The sequence below is a fragment of the Talpa occidentalis genome, unplaced genomic scaffold, assembly GCF_014898055.3.
Source record: "Talpa occidentalis isolate TD23 unplaced genomic scaffold, MPIMG_talOcc4v2.1 talOcc4.2, whole genome shotgun sequence".
NCBI classification, from domain to species: domain Eukaryota; kingdom Metazoa; phylum Chordata; class Mammalia; order Eulipotyphla; family Talpidae; genus Talpa; species Talpa occidentalis.
The window spans coordinates 58562033-58582967 of NW_023602073.1; the positions used below are offsets into that span (position 1 = coordinate 58562033).

General features: G+C 48.7%; 1 protein-coding gene across 1 annotated transcript in view; it reads right to left on the reverse strand.

Moving 5' to 3' along the window:
• Positions 1 to 1820: 1820 nt before the first annotated feature.
• BNIP5 (BCL2 interacting protein 5) overlaps positions 1821 to 20935 on the reverse strand; it is a 28540-nt gene continuing 9425 nt past the window's right edge. Inside the window, exons 3-16 of the mRNA XM_037518704.2 lie at positions 15062 to 15600; positions 13998 to 14117; positions 12364 to 12428; positions 12052 to 12163; positions 11583 to 11714; positions 11168 to 11211; positions 10725 to 10962; positions 10258 to 10389; positions 9517 to 9581; positions 9082 to 9313; positions 8126 to 8266; positions 7093 to 7157; positions 5434 to 5700; positions 1821 to 3801 (exon numbers count right to left, since the gene is read on the reverse strand). Coding sequence (XP_037374601.2) covers positions 3766 to 3801; positions 5434 to 5700; positions 7093 to 7157; positions 8126 to 8266; positions 9082 to 9313; positions 9517 to 9581; positions 10258 to 10389; positions 10725 to 10962; positions 11168 to 11211; positions 11583 to 11714; positions 12052 to 12163; positions 12364 to 12428; positions 13998 to 14117; positions 15062 to 15600 — 2188 coding nt within the window. The 3' untranslated portion in view covers positions 1821 to 3765. The remainder of the gene's footprint in view (positions 3802 to 5433; positions 5701 to 7092; positions 7158 to 8125; positions 8267 to 9081; positions 9314 to 9516; positions 9582 to 10257; positions 10390 to 10724; positions 10963 to 11167; positions 11212 to 11582; positions 11715 to 12051; positions 12164 to 12363; positions 12429 to 13997; positions 14118 to 15061; positions 15601 to 20935) is intronic.

Here is a 20935-nt window from a genome sequence, read left to right on the forward strand (position 1 = left end):
AATCCAGTCAAAAAATGGGCAGAAGAGCTAAAAAGAAACTTCTCTGAAGAGGAAATGCAAATGGCCAACAGGCATATGAAAAAAATGTTCAGCATCACTTGTCATCAGGGAAATGCAAATCAAAACTACCATGAGATACCATCTTACACCAGTGAGGATGACACATATTAAAAAAACTAGCAACAACAAATGTTGGCGAGGGTGTGGAGAAAAGGAACTCTTCTGCACTGTTGGTGGGAGTGCAAACTGGTCCAACCACTGTGGAGAGTTGTGTGGAGATTTCTGGACCTACTAAATATAGAGCTTCCATATGATCCAGCAATTCCACTCCTAGGTATTTACCCAAAGGACACAGAAACATCAATTCCAAAGAACACCTGCACCCCTATGTTTATAGCAGCACTGTTTACAATAGCTAAGCTTTGGAAACAACCCAAATGCCCAAAAATAGATGACTGGATCAAGAAGATGTGGTACATATACACCATGGAATATTACTCAGCATTCAAAAAAGATAAACACATGCAATTTGCAGCAACATGGATGGCACTGGAAGGGATCATGCTCAGCGAAATAAGCCAAAAAGAAAAAGAAAAATACCGGATGGTCTCACTCATAGCAGGAATCTAGAAAACTTAAATAAGGGACCAGGAAAACGAATAACTATAAGAAAGTGAAAATCAAAATCAACAAAAAACTACGAACCAGAGACACTTTTAAGGGGGTGGGGGTGGGAGGGGAGAGATTGGGGTCAGAATGGGGGGGCTGCAATTGTATGGGGAATATAAAAATAAAATTTATTATTAAAAATAAATAAATAAATACTGGTTGAATAAATGAACTAGTGGATTAGTCATGGGAGTGTGGCCACTGAAGTAGGGGTTCTGCGAGTTGGGTCCTGGCCTGGTTCATCTCTAGTTGCAGGGAAGCATGGAAGCCCCATTGCTTCCCAGAGAGCAAATGGCCTCCTGCCTGATAGGTCTCAGAAGGAAGCCAGGCCTGCCCACAGGCCTTGGATGCATTTGTTTAATATCCTGGGATGTAAATCCCAGAAGACTGGGTGGAAGAAGAGTCTGAACTGGACTGGGGCCCCTTGGAGGGTGGGACTGTGGCAAGAAGCCTCCACTTAGCAGGACCACATCAGGGAGCACAAGTCCACATCAGCCCCCTTTAGGAGGTTCTGTCTAGAAGAATCTAAGTGTGTCTTGAGGGAGTGGGGAAGAAGCCCCGTGACCTTGAACAAGGCACCTCTGCCTCTGAGTCTAAGTTTCCTGTCTATGAGGTGAGGACAAGGCTGCTGCCCTCCTCTCAGGTGCTCAGTGCCTTAGGTGAGGGCTGGGGCACGGGCCATGTGGTTCACAAAGAAGGCAAGCTGTATAGACAAAAGGATCCCCTTACCCAAGAGGCTGCTGACAGAACTCACGAGTAATCCGAGAGAGGGAAAAGGAGATTTCCCTAGATATAAAATTAACCTGGTCAGAGTTAGAGAGTGCCCACTCTGGAAGAAAATTGTCTTATCTCCAAGGTCACTAGTCTGGGGGTAGCTGGACTAAACCCTGGTCTCCTAATGCCCAGCCCAGGGCATTTTTTGCTGACTCAGAAAGTTTGTGCCCCAAGGATGGAGAGCTTCTGATTCCCCCCTGCCCCACAGAGACAAGGAGACTCACCCTGAAGTCTTGCAGGTACCAGGCTACCCTGGGGCATGGCAGGTGGGTCCCCATCTTACCTCCATTGTGAATAATTCAAGTGAGACTTTTGTGCAAGTCAACTTCTTTATTTGTTAAATCACAATACAAAAATAAGACTCAGATGCCAGCATCGGGAACTTATACTAAATCCTCACATAACTTAAAGAATGCCACTGCAAAAAAGAAACTATGTACAGAAGCTTCCTGACCCTCTTTTCAAAACTGATTCTGATCCCTCCCATTTTGGGGCAGTGTTCCTGAACACTGCCTAGAATAAATCTATAAATAAATCACCTCTCCCCCACTTCTTAGAAGCTACAATAAAACAAAATGGCTTTTGAATATGTTTAGTTGGAGTTCCTAAAACTTGGCCTCAGAGTTGAGGTCAGTCCTCTCTCAATACCCAGGACCTCTCTCTGCCTTGGGCTTCTCCCCCTCTCTAAACTCACACCAAGGCTCTTGCCACTGAATCAATAGAGCAGTAAAAATGTCTACAGAGGATAACAAAACTGGTTTTCCATCCAGGTTTTAACACCCTCTCCCCTCTGGCCATGTGTTCCAGGCAATGTCCAAGGAGAGAGATGTCTGCTCATCACCCCATCAGGCACACAAGCTTTCAGGTTGGCCCTCTGAGCCAATCTGTTGAAACTTCAGCTTGTAGGAGGCAGAATGACAAGCAGGCCCTCATCTCACCTTTGTGCAAAAACAAAGTACCTTTCACAAGTTTACTTCCATCAGATGGAAAATTGTCGTCATAAGTCTGCAAATCCACATTGTCTTGGAAGTAAATAGCACTTCCTGGGGTGTGGCAACTTGAGCAGTGCATACCCATGCAAACAGCCATGGCCATCCAGCTTGAAGACCTCCCTTATTTTCAGAAATTTACTCAAATTACCACTATAATAATGACAACAGGCATACACATGGCACTATGTAATTTTCAGAAATCTCCACATCCATTTTCTCACTGACTCCTGGCAAATCCCCATAAGACAAGAGAGGTACAAGGCACCAATATCCTTTTGCTGGTTCCAGGATTATAGGACACAGGTTGAAAGGATTCTGAGAGACCAGGGACCCCCAATTTGTAGGTCATGCCCATCTGGGACCTCCAGATTTCCTGAGAGGCATTTACAAATCCATGTGAGCATTGAGCACTGTTGGTCAATTGAATAAATTATGTCTTACAGAGAGACGCCCATCTATTTAAATGCAGGTAGATGTTCCAATGAGATTAAATTAAACAAAAATTTATTTGAAAAGATGTCAGCAAGGCTTCTACATGATAGTAGGTATATTTTAGACCCTGTGGATCAAGAAAACACAGAATAATAAAAAATAAATATGATTGGGGATATAAAAACATTCAAGTCTCTTGAGGACACTCACCCAAGGGTACCAAAGTTGGCACTAAGGGTGACCTTACAACACAGAGACTCCAAGTTCAATGCTCTGGATCACTGCCTATAGAGGTAGCTCTCCCACTTCCTCCATAACCCCCTAACTTACAGATAGACCCACAGGGCACACAATTCCAGTTCAGGATCAAGCCTTCCTAGGAATGCCTGGCAGAACTGCCTGATCTCAGGCGTTCTCTTCATTCATGCCTTTGTTCATTCAGTAAATCTTCCAAGATTGCCTCCTGCCCAGTGGGATGTCTTTAGTCAGCGAGTGAAAGCCCTCACTACCTCCCTTTACAGAGAGCTCAGCACAACAGAACCAAACTGCTCTGATGACTCATTGATCCGGCTCATTATCCCAGGTCCAAGCAGAGAAGAGACACATAGAGGGCCTGTGGCCAGTTAGGGCAGGTCAGCAGATGGAGCCCTGGTCTCCTGACTCCCAGTCCAGCGCTTATTTCCCGCAATGAGCCTCTGCCTCCAGCTTTGTGGAAGAACGATTCTCAGTCTCAGAAGCCCACATGGGTCCCCGGACACAAGAGAGCAGTTTTCCACATGTGTCTCTGTCACGTCTGATTGCACAGCACAAAGCAACTTCAGGGTCTTCTGGCTAAAGCTCCCGATTGTGTGGCTAGTTCAGGAATTCGCCCAAAGCGTTTGAGTGAATGGCACAGTTTTCAATCTGGACTTTGGATCTCAGGACTAGTGATGTTCTAGAGGGAGAAAAACATAGAGTTTAGCCACAGTCCATTTCTTTGAGGTCCCCACTGTGATAACAGACTTCTTGTTAACCCATCAAAACACCATTCTGGCTCCCACCTCTGGGTCTTTGCCCACACAATACTTCCTGCCTATGTGTTTTCCTGGCCCTTTCGCCCCACCTGTAACTTTTCCATCCTCAATGGTCAAAACTAAATGTATGCCACCTCCAAGAAGGCTCCCAGAGCCAAATTGCTTCATGGACTTCCTGAACCATAAATTTGGCATTTAATTGATGTTCAATTTTGTCATGAGAGAATATGTTGTCTTTTCTACTAACATATGAAGTCTTTCAAGGCGAACCTTGCACAGGCCCTCACCACAACTAGACACTAGGGGAGCTTTTAATGTCCATTGGTTGAATGAATGAGTGAATAAATGAATGAGTGGTTAATAAAACCAAAATATGGAGTTAGAGCCACTGAGGATGTCAGGACAGATGTTTCTAAAATGTCTTTCACACACAGTCCAGATCATTCCACCAGCCATTATCTAACCCATCCTAGAGAGCAAATTATCTGTAACATTCCCCTTCTCCTGGAGGAGACAGGGAGCTTGAGAAAAGAGAGGTCAAGGTCACAAGGGGTGCCCACTGGGAAAACAAGGCAAGGTGGAACAGAGCATTCGGCAGACAAGGTACCAGGACCATGAAATAAGACCAGCATTCTGGAGACACTTGTCACAAGGCTTCTAGAGGAAATTCCACGAGAGGAAGAGAGTGTTTGAGTGATGGTGACATTGAGAGATCAAGGCCTGGCTTCCCAGGGGACCATTTGGATGCGTAAGTTCTGATCATGTTTGTCCAACACCAACAAACAGAAAATTCCATTCCTTCACTGTCACCTGCATTCAACGGCTTCTGGCCCATAGAGCTGTCAAAATGCTTTAAATGCAGGTGATCCTAAGTGAATTTGAAAAGGATGTGGAAAGCTGTTTATCCAGCTTCACCAGGAAACAGGAAAACTTAGATGTTCAAAAAACCAGTGATAAATTTGCTTTCTAAAGAGAACCTCTCAGAGACTTAAGGGGAGCAAACTGTTAGGAAAAGCATAAAACCAATCAGAAGAGAGAGTAATGGGAGGAGCGAGGCTGTTCTTAATCCATCAACTGAGACAAGGTCAGTGAATTATCGCCTCCTGGGAAATTTCCAGAACCAAAAAATCTGTGGCTCCTTCTCATTTACCTCAGCCATTCCTTAATTCGTACACAATCTTCCTTTGCTTTATTATTTAAATTTTATGACAGTCTAGAACTGGGACACCAAGCAGCAGAAGCCATGCAATGAGAAGAGGGCCAGCTGCAAGAGCAGCCAGTCCAACATTCCATACTGCTATCAGAAAGTATGAGAATGCACATATAATGAGAGAATAGAACTGAACAGAGAAGATGCTAATTATCAAGTCAGCGAGAGATTTGGAGAAGAAAAAGATCACTGTGGTGTAGGGTTATCTGAGAGGCTTTAGCAAGGAAGTAGGATGTGAGCTGGACCCCAGAGGCCCTGCCCTCAGCAGGGGAAGAGGGAGTACTGTGAGTAGATCTTTTTGTGCCCTGGGCTGCTGTCACTGGTTCACGCTGTCCCTTCTCACCTGCTGGGCCTCTCTGTAGGAAAACTGGCCACAACTGTGTCTTCGGCCGTAGTGCCCAGTGAAGTCCATGAGGCTGATGACATTGTGGCTATTGTTGTCAGCAAACTTGTTCGGCAAACCCAAGGACAACTGGTAGGGTCTCTCCACATGGCTTCTGTTCAGTTCTGTGGAGCAGGCCTCCTGGCTCTGCAGGCTGGTTACCAGCTTTTCCAGGGAGGCGTCTAAGATCTCTCGAAAATACTTCTTAAGGCCGGGGTTTCGCCTGATCTGAAGCAGAAATGAAGGTAGGTCATCAGTGGGCAGGGTAGTCCCCTCTTACCAGCTGCCTCCTCCCCCAGCTCTATGGGTGGGGGGGTGGCCCAGGGCTAGGCACCTCACTGTCCCTAGGATGAGCTCCCCTGGTTCGATTTCTCCACCACCCCCAGTCACTCTGAATCTGTTTCCCAGCTCCAAGCAGCAGGACAAAATGAAAAAAATGTATAGGTCTTTGGACTCAGATAACTGATGCTGGAGTCACATTTCCTAGCTGTGTGACACTTTGAAATCTCTTTCAGGTCATGCGCAAAATGGGTGTGATGTTCCCTCCACCCGTTGTTGTAGGGGAGAAGAGACTCAGTGAGACAGGTTATGCAAATGCTTCCTGCAGAGTAGATGCTGGATGAATTCTAGTTCCTACCCCAAGATGCCTCCTTTTAATGCCTAAATGTCTTTGGTTAGGATCCCCCTGTGGCCGACCCAGTGATGAGGACTGAGGGGAAGCTATTTGTGGGGTACGTGATCCTGAAAGCACTGATGGAGGAATGGAGTCCTGGGCCAAGGATGGGAAGGCAGCCCCCAAGGGAACTAACATGGCCATTCTCCTGAGGGCATGCAGGATGCTAGTGTAGAACACACTCCTCAGAGCGATCACCCCAAGAATGACGGGAGCTAGGGCCTGGACATACCAGCTGCCCTAGGCAACTGGTTGAGGGCTGCTTCCAGGGAAGTGGGGGGTGTTGACCCTGGCCTACTACATGGGTGGGAAATTGGCTCTGGGGACCACCCCACACGGGCACCCCTGAGTTGGACCAGTGTGCACCATGGTGTGCGCCAAAGCACCTACAGCATCTGATACACCGATTCCTCATCTCTCGCCAGCACCCACACTTGACACCCCTTTATATGCCACCTGTGTTTGTCTCTCCATGTAGACAGAGACTTTCAAGGTGAGGGAAACTTCTATTCCAGGCTATCTGGGAGGGGTGGAGAATCCAAGTGCTTGAAAGAATTGGAGACCATATAAACGCCATGGCCAAGACAGCAAGAAGGGCTCAGCCAGGCGGGCAGGTGGGGTGTGGGGAGCGAGGCTTCCAGGGAGGTGACACAAGAGCTGAACTTCAGAGGACTTGGATAGGGGGAGATCCTGGCTGGCAGGGTGGGGCACACGTGAGCTTTATATTATTTTAAACTAACATTTATCACATCTTGTATGTGTCTATGCTCAACTTTGTCAAAAAGGTATTTATCTCGCATGTTGTAGAAGAGGAAGCTGAGACTCAGAGAGGCCAAAAAACATGCCACAGGTGCCTAGATGCAGAGATGGGAATTTTACTCGGATCTCAATGTGGGGTGCAGAGGACCCCACCCCCATGGTCAGTTTTGAGGGGTGAGCAGTCTTACCTGATCCCTCAGCTGGTCACTCACTTCTTGGAGAATGGCCGCCAGCTTCTGGAAGATCTTCTCTTCTAAGGAAAATAAAGAAGGAACAGTTGACACCTTCTGCAATAACAAATCCACCAATCACACCCGTGGGTTAGTTATGACGAGCAAAGAAAATTCTTCCCCTAGTCAGGAGCGTGAGAGCTATTTGGTTTTGCTTAATAGAAAGAGAAGAATTTGGTCTGCCAAGTCTCAGCCGTCATTACTTTGTTCCATCTGACAGAGGGGGAAACTGAGACCTCCCAATGTCCCTTATCCTGGAATGGGACTCAGCTATTAAGCTATTCATCAGAATTCAGGGATAGCCAGGGTTGCTGAGACAGCAGCACATACACACCCAGGACCGGGGCGATAAACAAGGGCATGCAAGTGACTGCTTGACCAAGAATTAACTGTAAATAATTTGGAAACTTGTCATTACAAACTATTGGCAGCTTGACGTTCACCTTGATGGGGATATTTATAACATAGAAATCACAAATACTACAAATCGAATCAAGCATGTCTGCCAGCACACCAACGATTATGAGACCCAGGGCATGCTAGGAAATTGATTTGCGTGGGGCAAAATCACATCCCCCAGAATGGACAGGTGCTCTCTACCTGAAGAAGACTCTCCACCTGCAGCTCTGCCCCAACTGCCCCAGTTGAAGGACCAGCCCTGACTCCTCCCTGCCTTCTAGAGTCTCCTGGGTTATTGTCAGCTGACTTCCACTTCCCTACTCGGATTTCTTTTTATTTTTTTAAAGATTTATTGATTTATGCCTACAAGATCTGGGGTACAGGCCAGAGTTGCAGGGGGTGAGAGGATTCACTGAGACAGAACAGGGAGCAGAACAGAAGGATCTACTGAAATACACTGCTGAGGGGAGCAGCAGGCGAGACAGGAGAGGTCTACTGCACCACCAGGGAGGCGCCCCTTCTCGGATTTCATCTGTGAAGTCCATGCAAAGAGGCGCCCCAGGGCAGCTAGCTGAGAGTAGGGGGTACTCACTAAATTCACATGCTCCATTCTGCTGAGGGCCTGCTTCGGCCTTGTGGCTTCCGGCCTGTGGAGCTGCTTCTGAGGCTCCAATTCGCACCCCTTCTGCAGGCAAGGACTCCTGGAGCTCGACCTCTGGCTCTGGCTCTGGATCTGAGGGCAAAAGGGAGTGAAGCGTGAGTGGTTTGTGCCTGTCTCAAATGCACAGACTCACGCTGACTCTAGGTTCTGATAAGAACTGCCCAAAGGCGCTGGCACTGAGGGGTACTGGTCCCCAGGTGCCTCCCTGACTCTCCCAGAGCCCTGCTAGACTCGCCTCAGACCAGAGGATTTCATGGTGCCCTTCGCCCCCTCCAGATTTCTCATTCTTCTCTCTTCCACCAAATCCTCCTGCATCCTCACTGTCTGGGAGAATGAAGAGGCGACCAAGAGCCCACCAGTGAGCCCACTTTCCTTTAACTCTGTGAGGCCCTGCAGTCACTTCACCTGACCCAACATCACGTTCTCCACCTGTCAGCAGGGAGTCATCAACCTGACTTCCCAGGCCAGCAGGGAAGTAATGTGTATGGATGGCAGTGGCATGTGGGAGGCAATCCCAAAGTCAGGGAGATGAGTGCACCAGGAGTCCTCACAGAGTTAACCAGCAGAGGCCCAGGCCCTTTTCCCATCAAACCTCAGCCTTCCTGGATGTTCTGCTGCACTTATGTGATATGCAGATGTCTGCTCTCACACACATTTGTTCTTAAGTGGCCTCCCCTTAAGGGAAGGGCAAGTGATCAGCAGAGTAGCTGCTGCTGGGGAGCAGCCCCTCTCTTCTCCAGAGCCCTCCCACATCTCCTCACTCTCCTGAGAGCAGAGAGTAAAAGTCAGGACTGAACCTGACAACCAACAGTAGCCAATCCCACCCCCCATAGAACTTCCAGGCCAAAGGCAGCCTCTGTTACCATGGCAACACCTGTCCTGCTCACCAGATGTGCTGGAGGAGGTTCGCTGGCCCACACCACACAGAGGATGGAAGCTGGGCCTCTTGGGAGGCCGGGATTCCAAGCTGGCACCGCCTGCAGCCTCCACTTTTTTGGGCTCCTCAGATCCATATTTCTTATGAGAAAAGACTCTCTTGAAGCTTATCTTTTTCTCCTGGGATTTCTTCCTGGGGGGTGGTGCTGGGTTTTGTGGAACCACCTTTGGCTGAGGGAGTTCCTGTGGGGGAGAGGAGACACACTGAGCCAGGCCCTGATCTTGAGGAGACAGGAAAGCTCCCCAAAAGCAACAGAAGAACAACCAAGCACTTTAGGGTGACCCAGGGGAGGGCAGCCACAGAGGCCTGGAAGGACAGGTGAGGTTAGGCAGGGGCAGGGGTCAAGGCAGCCAGTCCCTGGGGATTTACGAAGTTTGCTCCTCACCTCTTTTTCATACTGGTCTCCTACTTTTTTGAGAAATTCCACTATCATCTGGATGATAGCATCCTCTAGAAGAGAGAAAATAGACCCAGTTAATCTTTCTAGATGCAGAGAATCCTTTCTAGATGCACAAAGACTCTTTGATTGTGAGACCAACCTGGCCTTGTGAATTAAATGAAGGTTCTCTGAAAACAGCTCCTTAGGCCAAGGAAAGGGGGAAAACCACCACCCTGGGTTGGTCCTTCTGAGAAGCTGGCCGACCCACCGGTGGGGAGGGGTGGGTACTAAGCCAAAACATGATATTTAAGAGAAAATATTTAAATACTCAATGTGAGCCCTATTCCCATTTAAATTTAAAGATGCAGGGCCTTCTTGGTTGCACAAGGGGTTAAGCACAGCACTGTGAAGCTATCCGCAGCCCCTGCAGCACAAGTTCTATCTCCTGTCGGCCAGGGAGCTGCCCACATGGTGCAGCAGACCTCTCCTGACTTGCCCGCTGCTCCCCTCAGCAGTGTATTTCAGTCGATCTGCCTGCTCTGTCTCCGGTGAATCCTCTCGCCCCCCACACCTCTGGCCTGTACCCCGGTTCTTGTATGCATAAATAAATAAATCTTAAAAAAACAAAAGATGCAACCATCTACTTTGGGTCTGGCAGGAAAGACACAGTCTCTCTTTGACTCAGTTTCCCTTCTGCAAGTGGATGGGTCTCCCAAGGGGGCTCTGAGAAAAGAAAGGGGTACTGACTAGATTCAGAAACTCTGTCCGGTGACAAGTCCTCTTCATGTTCCTGGCGTCCTGCTCCTGGGTGACCCTCCAAGGGGCTTAGATCCCCACCTTCTATGGTCAGAGCATCTTGGACTTTGGGTTCCTCTATGTCTGAGGAGGAAAATGAAATGGTAGGTGTGTTGCTCTGTTGCCAGGATGTTAACCCATGGACTGAAGTCAGCAGAAACACCAGTGTGCCCTCCTCAGCCACATGCTACAAAGGCCTTGCTGCTGGAGGTGAGTGCTGAGCAGACCCACCCCGGCCAAGCTTCTGTGTCTCTTTGCATTTCCATGCACCTGACTTTCCCCTTTTTTCTTTCCACATTGCTTATGGCAGTGAAACTCAGCACTTAAAATGGCCAATTCCAGTCCTGGGAAGGTTCTAGAGCTGAAATCAACTAAGTCAAACAAGTCAGTTGTGTGATGGCAACACCTGGCCTGCTCACCAGACGTGCTGACGGAGGGTCGATGGCCCTCAACACACCGAGTCAGGAAGCTGGTTCTCTTGTGGGGCCGGGATTCTGGGCTGGCAGCACCTGCAGCCCCCACTTTCCTGGGCTCCTCAGATACATATTTCTTATAAGAAAAGACTCTCTTGAGAGTTAACTTTTTCTCCTGGGATTTCTTCCTGGGGGCCGATGCTGAGTTTTGTGGAACCACCTCTGGCTGAGAGACTTGAAGTTCCTGTGGGAGAGAGGAGATGCACTGAGCCAGGCCCTGATCTTGAGGAGACAGGAAAGCTCCCCAGAAGCAACAGAAGATTAACCAAGCAGTTTAGGGTGAGCCAGGGGAGGGAGACCACAGAGGCCTGGAAGGACAGGTGAGGTTGGCTAGGGGGGCAGGGGTCAAGGCAGCAAGTCCCTGGGGATTCGTAGAGTTTGCGCCTCACCTCCTTTTTGAGAAATTCCACTATGATCTGGATGATAGTTTCCTCTGGAAGAGAGAAAATAGACCCAGTTAAGCTTTCTAGATGCACCAAAAACTCTTTCTAAAGACTGTCTTAGATTGTGAGACCAACCTGGACTCATGTATTAAATGAAGGTTCTCTGAAAACAGCTCCTTAGGCCAAGGAAAGGGGAAAACCACCACCCTAGGCTGGTCCTTCTGAGAAGCTGGCCGACCCACTGGGGGCGGGTACATGATATTTAAGAGAAAATCTGTAAGTACTCAACATGATTCCTATCCCCTTTGAACTTTTAAGATGCAAACATTTACTTCGGGTCTGGCAGGAAACTGACTCAGTTTTCCTTCTGCAAGTGGATGGGTCTCCCAAGGGAGGTCTGAGAAAAGAGAGGGGTACTGACTAGATTCAGAAACTTTGTCCAGTGGCAAGTCCTCTTCAGGTTCCTGGCATCCTGCTCCTGGGTAAGCCTCCAAGGGGCTTAGATCCCCACCTTCTGTGGTCAGAGCCACTTGGACTTTGGGTTTCTCCATGTCTGAGGAGGAAAATGAAATGGTAGGTGTATTGCTCTGTTTCCAAGATGTTAACCCATGGACTGAAGTCAGCAGAGACACCAGCGTGCCCTTCTCAAAGGCCTTGCTACCACAGATGAGGGCTGGGCAGACCCGCCCTGGCCAAGCTTCTGTGTCTCTTTGCATTTCCATGCACCTGAATTTCCGCTTTTTCCTCCCCAGGACTCCCCACACTAATCAGGGCAGAACAAAACCCAGCACTGGAATGGCAGCACTTAAAATGGCCAATTCCAGCCTTGGGGAAGTTTCCAGAGCTGAAGACAGATGCATTGTAGCTGTGACAACTGTGGGTCTGCTCACCAGAACTGCTGGAGATGGGATGCTTTTGGTTCCCATCATACGGAGGCAGGTGGCTGGGCCTCCTGGGGGGTTGGGATTCCAAATTGGAAGCATCTGCAGCTCCTGCTCCATTCTGTGGGGAGGTGAGAGAAACTGAGTCAAGGCCATGATATTGAGCAAAGAAAGCTCCCCAGAAGCAGATGAGTGAGAAAGAGCTTCAGGGTGGCTCAGGGGAGGGAGACCACAGAGGCCCCGAAGGACAGGTAAGGTAGATCAGGGAGAAGGGCAGAAGGCAGCAAGACCCTGGGATCCATGCGGACATTTGCTACTCACCTCTTTTTCACAATAATCTGCCACTTTCTTGATAAGTTCTACTATGGTCTGGATGATAGAATCCCCTAGAAGAAAGCAAATGTGCCTTGTTAATCTTCCTGAATGCAGAGAGAACTCTTTCTGATGACTGGCTTGGATTATGAGACCAACATGTATTTAATGAAAGTCCTCTAAAAACAGCTCTTTAGACAATGGAAGTGGGGAAATCACCACAAACTAGGTGTTGTTCTTTCCAAGATGTTTGGAGGATCCACATAGAAAGGGTAAGTCAAAGCATGAAATTTTATGCAAGAAATATCAGGTCAGTCCTTGCAATATTCAACTTGAGCCTCCTATTCTCTTGGGCCATTGCAGATTAAATAGCTGCTTTGGGTTTGGCAAGCTGTGTGAGCTTGGGTAAGTCTCTTACCCTTTCTGAGCCTTTGCCTCTCCCCCTGGGAAATGTGGATCAGCCTGTCCTGCTTGCCTCGGAAGGCTGTCAGGTCTTCAGATGAGAAATTGTGCTTGGAAATACTCTGCCAGATTAATGCTGACCCCAGTGGGGTCATAGAGATACCTGGCCTAATTAAGGGGAGAATGGTGGACTCCAGCAGGCATGAAGAGATAGTCTGCCACACTGACGCCTCAGCCTCATTACCCTCTTTACAGAGATGCCACAAACAACAGAAATGATTTCCTTGGGTCCTCCAGTGGACCTCTCCAAACACAGAGGCCCAAGTGGCCTCTGTGAGTTGCCAATTTATGAATTCATAGAAAAAGAGGAACAGACAAGATTCCTGCTCCCTCATTGGCTTCAGCTTTGCCTCTCACTCTCCTCCTCATTTCCCTGTCATGCATACATCCTAATTGGCGTCTATGCTTAGACTCCTTCCACTAACCCACTCCCTCTCACAGGAATAAACAATTAGCATGTAAAATAAACACCCTGAGAACTAATAAAATAAATGCCATTTACTTATGTGTTCACAGATGTGTAGCACTTCCTTTTCATATCTTTTAAATAGTTCCCATTCTTTGTAGGGAATTAGATGAATAGTACATTATTGATTTTATTCCGGGCAGCACAGTATTGGGGTGGTATATGAGACTATCCTTATTTCTTGGAGACACGTGCTTCAGTATTTAGGGAGGAAGCATGGTTTTACTTGAAAATGATTCAGCAATAAAATGACACACACAGACACAGACAGACATGCATGCAAAGTACATACGGCCAACTGTTAGCAGCTGTGAGTATATGAGTGTGCGTCTACTGTTTGATTTAAAAATATAAAAATTCTCTCTCTCTTTAGTCTATATTCCTCCTGTAAATTTAAAAGACTTTTAAAAGTCTCATTCTCATTAACACATAGGCAGGGACATTGCCAGTGACCTTTCTAATTTCTGAGACTCCTTCCTGAAACTCTAAGATAAATCAATGTGCCCAGAAGCACCAGAAGGGGCAGGACCCGGGCACATATTTTGAGAGCTACGTTCAAGGCCTAGTCTTCCATGGACAATCCATCCATTTGGTCTAGTCATTCCTGGCTAATTATTATCTATGAAAAAACTGAGGTTCAGAAGGGAAAGCTGCCAGTCCTGGGGGTGTGTGGCTAGCTGCAGGCACAGAGGACACCAAGTAGATTCTGACTCACTGTCAGACTTTCTGGGCGTCTCTTCTGACTGATGACCAGAGTCTTGGGGCGCAGCCGCCGAGACACCAGAGCCCTGACGCTTGATGAGCCCAGGATGGTAGAGATCAGAGTCTTCCCCGCCTGGAAGGAAGATAAAAGCAAGTGTGGGTGGGTGTGTCAGGGACATTTTTCTGGCTTTGTTCATCAACCCAAGAAAATGGCACAGAATTCCCAGTGGGACTGATACAGCTGTAGCCAGCTCCAGACTGTACCCCAAAAATCAGGAACCTGCCAAAGTTGCCATCTGAAAAGAGAAAAATCAGACACCTTCCCTCCCTCCCCAAACTTCCTGGATTTTCCTAGGGTCCCGCCACTCCATTAGAAACGTGGGGAGTTTGGAGTGTTACCAGCCCTGGGGGGGCATCAACTCCAGGACCCTAGAGTGGGAATAGGAAGGTGGCGTGGGGACCAGATCCCTTGTTTTATAAATGAGGGATCAAAGTTTACAGAGAAGGGCAGCAACTTGCTCAAGGTCATACAGCAAGTTTATTCCTAGAGCTAGTACCAGGTCTAGATAAGTCCAGAGCTAGCACCCCAGCGGCCAGCTCTTTCTCCTCCCAGCCACCCACCCCCAGTCAGATATAAGGGCGGGTGTGACTAGTGTGGGGGTGAGGCTTCCCTCCCCCTCCACCTTCCCATTTGTTCCCATTTGTCCCTGCTCCTTGTTCCTTGAACTAGAGCACTCAATAATAATAATAATGATTATTTATAAGACACTTTCCAGGTGCCACCCCACGAGACAGTAATAGTTATTATCTCCACTTTATCTATGAAAAAACCAAGGTTCAGAAGGGAAAGCTGCCAGTCCCGGGGCCCCAGCTTGTCAGTGGTGGAACTGGGGTCTGACCTCCGGGGCTTCAGTCACTGTGCCAGCCTGCCTCAAAGAAATTTCAGTGGTGTTGTCCCTGATGGTTGCCCCATCTTCCAGGGCCCCTCTGTTGAGAGGTTTGAGGAGCCACCATAGAGCACCCTAGCTTTTGGAGGTGGGGCAGGAGGAGTGCCATAGAAATGTTTGCTAGGCTCACCTCCGCCAGCTGGGTCCAGGTTGGCTTCCTTCTTCGAGCCCCAGGCAGCAGCCACCGTGGACAGGCCTGCCTCTTGGCCTTCAGCCTCCTGATCTTGGACCACCGTGATTTCCTCAACAATAGACTTCCTGTGACTGTGTTTCTTGCGGCTGGCCTTCTTGTCGTGGGATTTCTTCCTGACGACTGGCTGCACAGGGATTTCTGTGATCTGGGGGAGGCCTTCCTTCCCCTTTGTCCTATCGGCCTTTTCTTTGGGCTCCTCAGGACCTGACCTCAGGAAGAAGTTCAAGAAGCTCTTCACCCACCCCTGCTGGTGCCACTTCTGGGTTTTGTCCTTCTTGGCATCCGGGGGAGTACTTTGCTCGCTGGGGAGAAGCTCACTGGATGCCTCCACACTGGGAGCTGCGGCCATGCAGACCTGAGCCTCTGCAGGCTGCACAGGGCTCTCAGGACTTCTGGCCCTGCTGGCCCTGGAGGGGGTGTTATCCAGAGACCTGGCTTTCCCGGATGGAGCTGAGCCCTGGGGGTTTTCCAGCATGCTGCAACCAAAGAAAACAGTTCCCTTAGAGGCCTACCCGAAACTGGAGATGGGCTAATAATGCTCACCCCATGCCCAGCCACCCTCACCCCAACTCGGTGAGTATGAGTATAGCAACCTCTCAAAGCTGTTGTTTTTGGTTTAAATTCCCCAATAACCCTGAAAGGCAAGGGTGTCCTTGTCCTCATTTTCCAGATGACACCTTGAAGAGCCCATTGAGATTTAGTTTGGACTTCTGACCTCTAGAGCTGTAAGGCCATTAATTCGTGTTGTTCCAAAGTCACTGAGTTTGTGGTATGTTGTTACAGCAGCAACAGGGAACCAATACAGCCTGAGCCAGAAGCCACGTCCTGCCCCTGGACTTTGGGCAGTTAATGTACCTTTTCTGGCCCAGTGTCCTCATCCAAAACCTGCCTGAGACCTGCCTGTCTCGCGCAGAGCAGTTACGAATCTTTCACAGGACAGTTCAGTAAATGATAACTCTGTTCTTCCAAGAGCTGAGATTTAGGCTCAGGCCAAAAAGTTGAAACCCTCCCCGACTCCTTTCTTTCTCTTCCCACATCTGAGCCCTCGGCACCACCTGTTAGCTCCACCTCCAAAGCATCATTCTGAGAGCCTAGACCCATGCCTGGCACATCACCAGCTGTCAGGCATTAAACAAATGAGTAAATGCACAACACAAACGTCTAATAAACTGTACAATACATGAGCATCTTTGGTGTAGTTAACATCCCATGAACACACCTGAACCAAGCCTTTCGTTCTCCATCTGGAACAACAAGCTGCCCCTGGGAAAGATGGAAGAACTGCCCCATCCTGGACGGCATTTTAAGCAGGCCAGGCATGAGTAGTGCAGTCAGGGCATCTTTGATCTGAAACTCTGGGGACCATTTAATTCTTCCACAGTTGTTTAGAAACTCTTTGCACTTGGGGTAGAAGTTAAAAGGAAAACAAAATACGGTTTTTGAATTTCAAGCCTGTCCTCCCAGAGATTCCTGTGGTGTTTACATTCATGGACTTCCAATTCTCTCTCATTTGTAGTTCTAGCCTCATTGTACATTTATGGATTATTTGCGTATTATGTATTTTTGTAATATTGTTTGTGTTACGTATTTACGGCACATCTCCTGCATTACCAACTTACTCACTTACCAACTTACCCATTTACTCAGTACATGAGGGTTCCCCCACATGTACTCCATTGCTATATCCAGCTTAGAGGCCCCCCAAAAATAAAGAATCTATAACTTCAATTTCATAGGATGGGGGGCCCTGTGAATGTGAAGAAGATACATAAAGGGAGAGAAGAAAAGGTGTGAGGAAACAGATTTGAAGGTGACAGTTATATTCAGGGTGCCATTCCTTCTTCAAGCTGGGAGGGAGAACAGGGGAGGGTGGTCAGAGGCCACAGGTACCGCGGGCCCTGCTGGACATCTGCACGTGGACAATATTGGAGGAAATGAGAAAACAGACCTGGGAGGAAGCAGGCAGTTTAAAAGGCTTTATTTGTTGTTTAATGTTCCTTAAAATGAATGTCTGGGCTACGTGAAAACTTCTAGCAATACTCTTCTGCACCTTATATGGAAGAGGATTAGTGTTCTCGAAAGCCTCAGACCTACCTTACAGCTGAGCTTCCAAAATATGGTGGGAAGTAGGAATACAGACAAGCAATCATAGGAGAAAATATTTTTCTTCCTTCTTATTTATTCCTTTCAACAAACATTTACTAAGCACCTACTCTGTACCAGGAATTATGCTTGGGATATGATAGTGAACAAAATGGGGTGTGTACCCTCAAAGATTGCCTGGTCTTCCTCCAATGACCGGAATTGGGGTGAGAGTAGGTGGTGGCGCCAGGAATGATTGACTCCCTACTCGCTCTCTTCAGTCTTAAGATAAATTTAGGTTGAAGATCTAATTGATTTTAAGATCCAAGTTGAGCCAGAAATATTTCCTGAATGGTGTTGGGGTTCTCTCTGCCTTTTCTGTTTACTCCTGTGTTCAGGGGAAATTAGACGAGGCTGGCAGAGAAACTGCTCAATAACAAAACACCAAGCTAGCTGAACACACGCCTGTTCGACTCGACCCCCTTGGCTCCGGGGGTCCATTGCACAGAGGGCCAGAGTATCCTCACCCAGCTACTGGGAGAAGAAGCACAGTCATCTCTTAAACAGCTGCCGTTGCTATAGAAACAGTTTTCACCTTTGCTGATGGTCACCGCGACCTCATAACTGATTCCAAGATCATACCACTGCTTATCTAATCAGTGTCAATACAATTCCACCGAGCAATGGTTTGCCTTCTCGATGTCATTTCAGTGGGCGATATGCAGCCTCTGTGACCAGGAGCGCTTGCCCACTGAGGAGACTCCAGTCTCCCCAAGGCCTCCTAATTCCAAATCCAGGGGCCTCTTCCTGTTCCTCATCCTCCCTAAAGGAGCTGCAGTGTTTGACACCATGTCCATTTCTTTCTTCTTGTGATTCCGTCCTCTCTGGGCGGCTGTGATGGAGCTCAGCCCAGCTCTCCTAGCTCTGCCTACTCCTCCTCTATGTTCCAAAGATTCTGCCTTCCAATGCTAGGCCGGGAGTGAGAGATGTGGCCAAGCCACCCACCTCCAAGTTAACCCCATGGAAGAGCCTCTCTGTGGTCAATGTGTGCTCAGATTTTTAAAGTCTCTGAGTCCTGAGAAGATTGTGTTTTAATGTTATACCCCACACACCCCCACCAAATTCTACATGTGCTAAAAGATCATCTTTTCTGATTGTAAATGTCTGCTTTCCCAGAATTCATCACAGCAAGCCTTTCTTTTTTCCTTCCCCCTTTTTTTTAAGTCCCCTGCTTTGCTTGAGGGTTCCCCCACGTTGGGCCTGACAATTGGGATCCGCACTCTAGCCAGGATGAGCTTCCAGGTGGGGATCCCCTAGACAGCAGCAGACCCTCAGCCTGGAAACCCAGCTGCTCTTGTCAACTTGTTTATTGACTTGGCAGAAAGTGGCTTTCGGAGCAAAGTCCAAGTCTGCCCAGAAATACCCAAGTGATCTGCAAATCACAGGGCTTCTGATAAGACATGACATGCTCCAGTGACGTGTTCAAAAACAAGAAGAAAGTACCAAAGAAAGCAGCACGCAGAGCTGACCTTGAGTTACTGTGGACAAGAAAGCATGCCGATTTTTCCCAAGCATGCTGCTGTTTGGGTTAATTTTCTAAATTACACGCTGACCTCATCGAGATATCATTGTCTCGTTTATTCACCCAGCTGCGTACTCTGTAGCTGCCCTGGTGCCATTACATGAAGATATTTTGCTGCTCCCTCACTCCACCCTGCCCTTCACACAACAGACGCCTAACAGTCGGCCAGCCGCATGCCCATGCCAGCCCCTCCGAGGGACAGCGTGAGTAGAACTCGCTTGTGGGCCAGAGTGGACGCCCGCAGCTGCTCATCGCTACGGAATGAATGCTTATGTCCCCCAAATTCATATGTTGAATTCTAATGCCCAGTGTGATGGGGTTAGGAGGTGGGACTTTGGAGGGTGGTTGGGTCATAAGAGCACAGTCCTCGTGTAAGGGGTGACTGCCCGTGTAAAGGCGGCCTCAAGGAGCACCCTCATCCCTACCGCCAGGTGAGGATGCAGAAAAAAAGAGTCGACGAACCAGGCAGACCTCCCAAAACACTCAATCTAAGGCACCTCCATCTTAGGGCTCCAACCTCTAGAACTGTGAAAGACAAATTTCTGTTGTTTATAAGTCACCCAGACTAGGATGATACCAGCCACGACAGGCGGAGACACTCCTGTCACGGAAACACACTCACGGTAAAGCTACATGATTCACAACACGTATGTTTTCCCCACTCCAAGTGCAAGAGAATGACTGCAGGGATCTGTTTGCCATCTGCCCCCCCCATCTAATTCCGAGTCCCATAGGGAGGACCATGCCTGGCGATTCCTGTCATGCCCACGCTGCCTGGGGGCTCTCTGTGTGTGAGAGCAGATACGGAATGCCCAGAAATGCAGACATGGGTATGCTGGCACCGGCTTCCAGGACACCCTTTCCTGCTGCCCTGCCCCTGGGAACCAGACGAGCTGGCAGTGGGGAATGAGACCCTGAGCAGTGAAGGGACTTGTCCAAGGTCTCACAGGAATCAGAGAGCACTGGGGTGTGAGTCCACTCCTCTGGTTTCTAATTCCTTTCTTCTCGCTCCTCTACCAAGTGGCCTCCCATAAATATAGATACAGACTCACACACAGACACACACACACTTAGAAGTGAGGGAATCTACTATCTCACACCAACAGAGATAACCATATCCCACAAACACCAGCTGTGACCCGTACACACAGAATCACACATCCACACGTGCCCAAGTATAGACACCCATGCCCCAAATCCAAGCCTGTCAACATGGGGAGAGGAGGTGGTCACAGGCTGCTGGGCAGGAAGCCAAGGGTGGGTCAGAGGGTCAAGGGCTGCACCCTGAGCTCAACTTTATTTCTTATCAGCTCAGGGGACCCCATGGACACTCCGAACCCTCTGGGTGAGCTCTGTGGCCATTTGAGCTCAAAGCCTAGTGTGGCAGCCATCCGCGGCTCACATGCAGTGGAGCCAGGGGCCTCCTGGGACACCCTCACTTCTACCACAGGACTCGAGCAGAGCACAAGGCAGTCCTCTCTTCCCTCCACACTGGATCCACCCAGCTGTAAAGTAGTAACAACCCAAGGGGTACCTTCTCCTTTGAGGACCCCCTCATCTAAGTTCCTAGAGTTGGCAGAGATCTGACATGCATCACACCCAGCTCCTGGAGCAGAGGACCCTTCTGTGCCACATTCCTGGTGGGAGGACTTCACCCTCTGTGGGAACACTCCCCACAGTGGAAACTCACCACAATTCAAGGCAGAACATTCCACTCTTGTACAGCTGGATTTTAAAGAAGTCCTCCTTAGACTGAGTAGTCATCCCTCACTCCCCTAATGAGAGGCCACTTAACCCCCTCAGTGTGCTCTCTTTACTCTATCACCCCCGAATTCTCAGGCCTCCTGGTTGTTCTTCCAGTCACCCTGCTTCTAGGCTAGTCCCCGACATAGGCACCCTTCCCCAGATATTGCCCAGTTAGTCCTTGCCACTAAAAGCATGTGGCCAGAGCCTGGATGGAGGGCTCCAGGCAGGGATGGACCATGGCCTTGTTGAGTGGCCCCATGATACTCTTGGGATGTCAGCTCTCCCTGGGCCAGCCTGCATCTTTCTGTCATCATCACCACCAAACACAGTCATCACCCAGTACCTATTTTCCAGAAGAGCAGGGATTTTCATCCTTGGGTGCTCTTTCAAAACACAAAAGA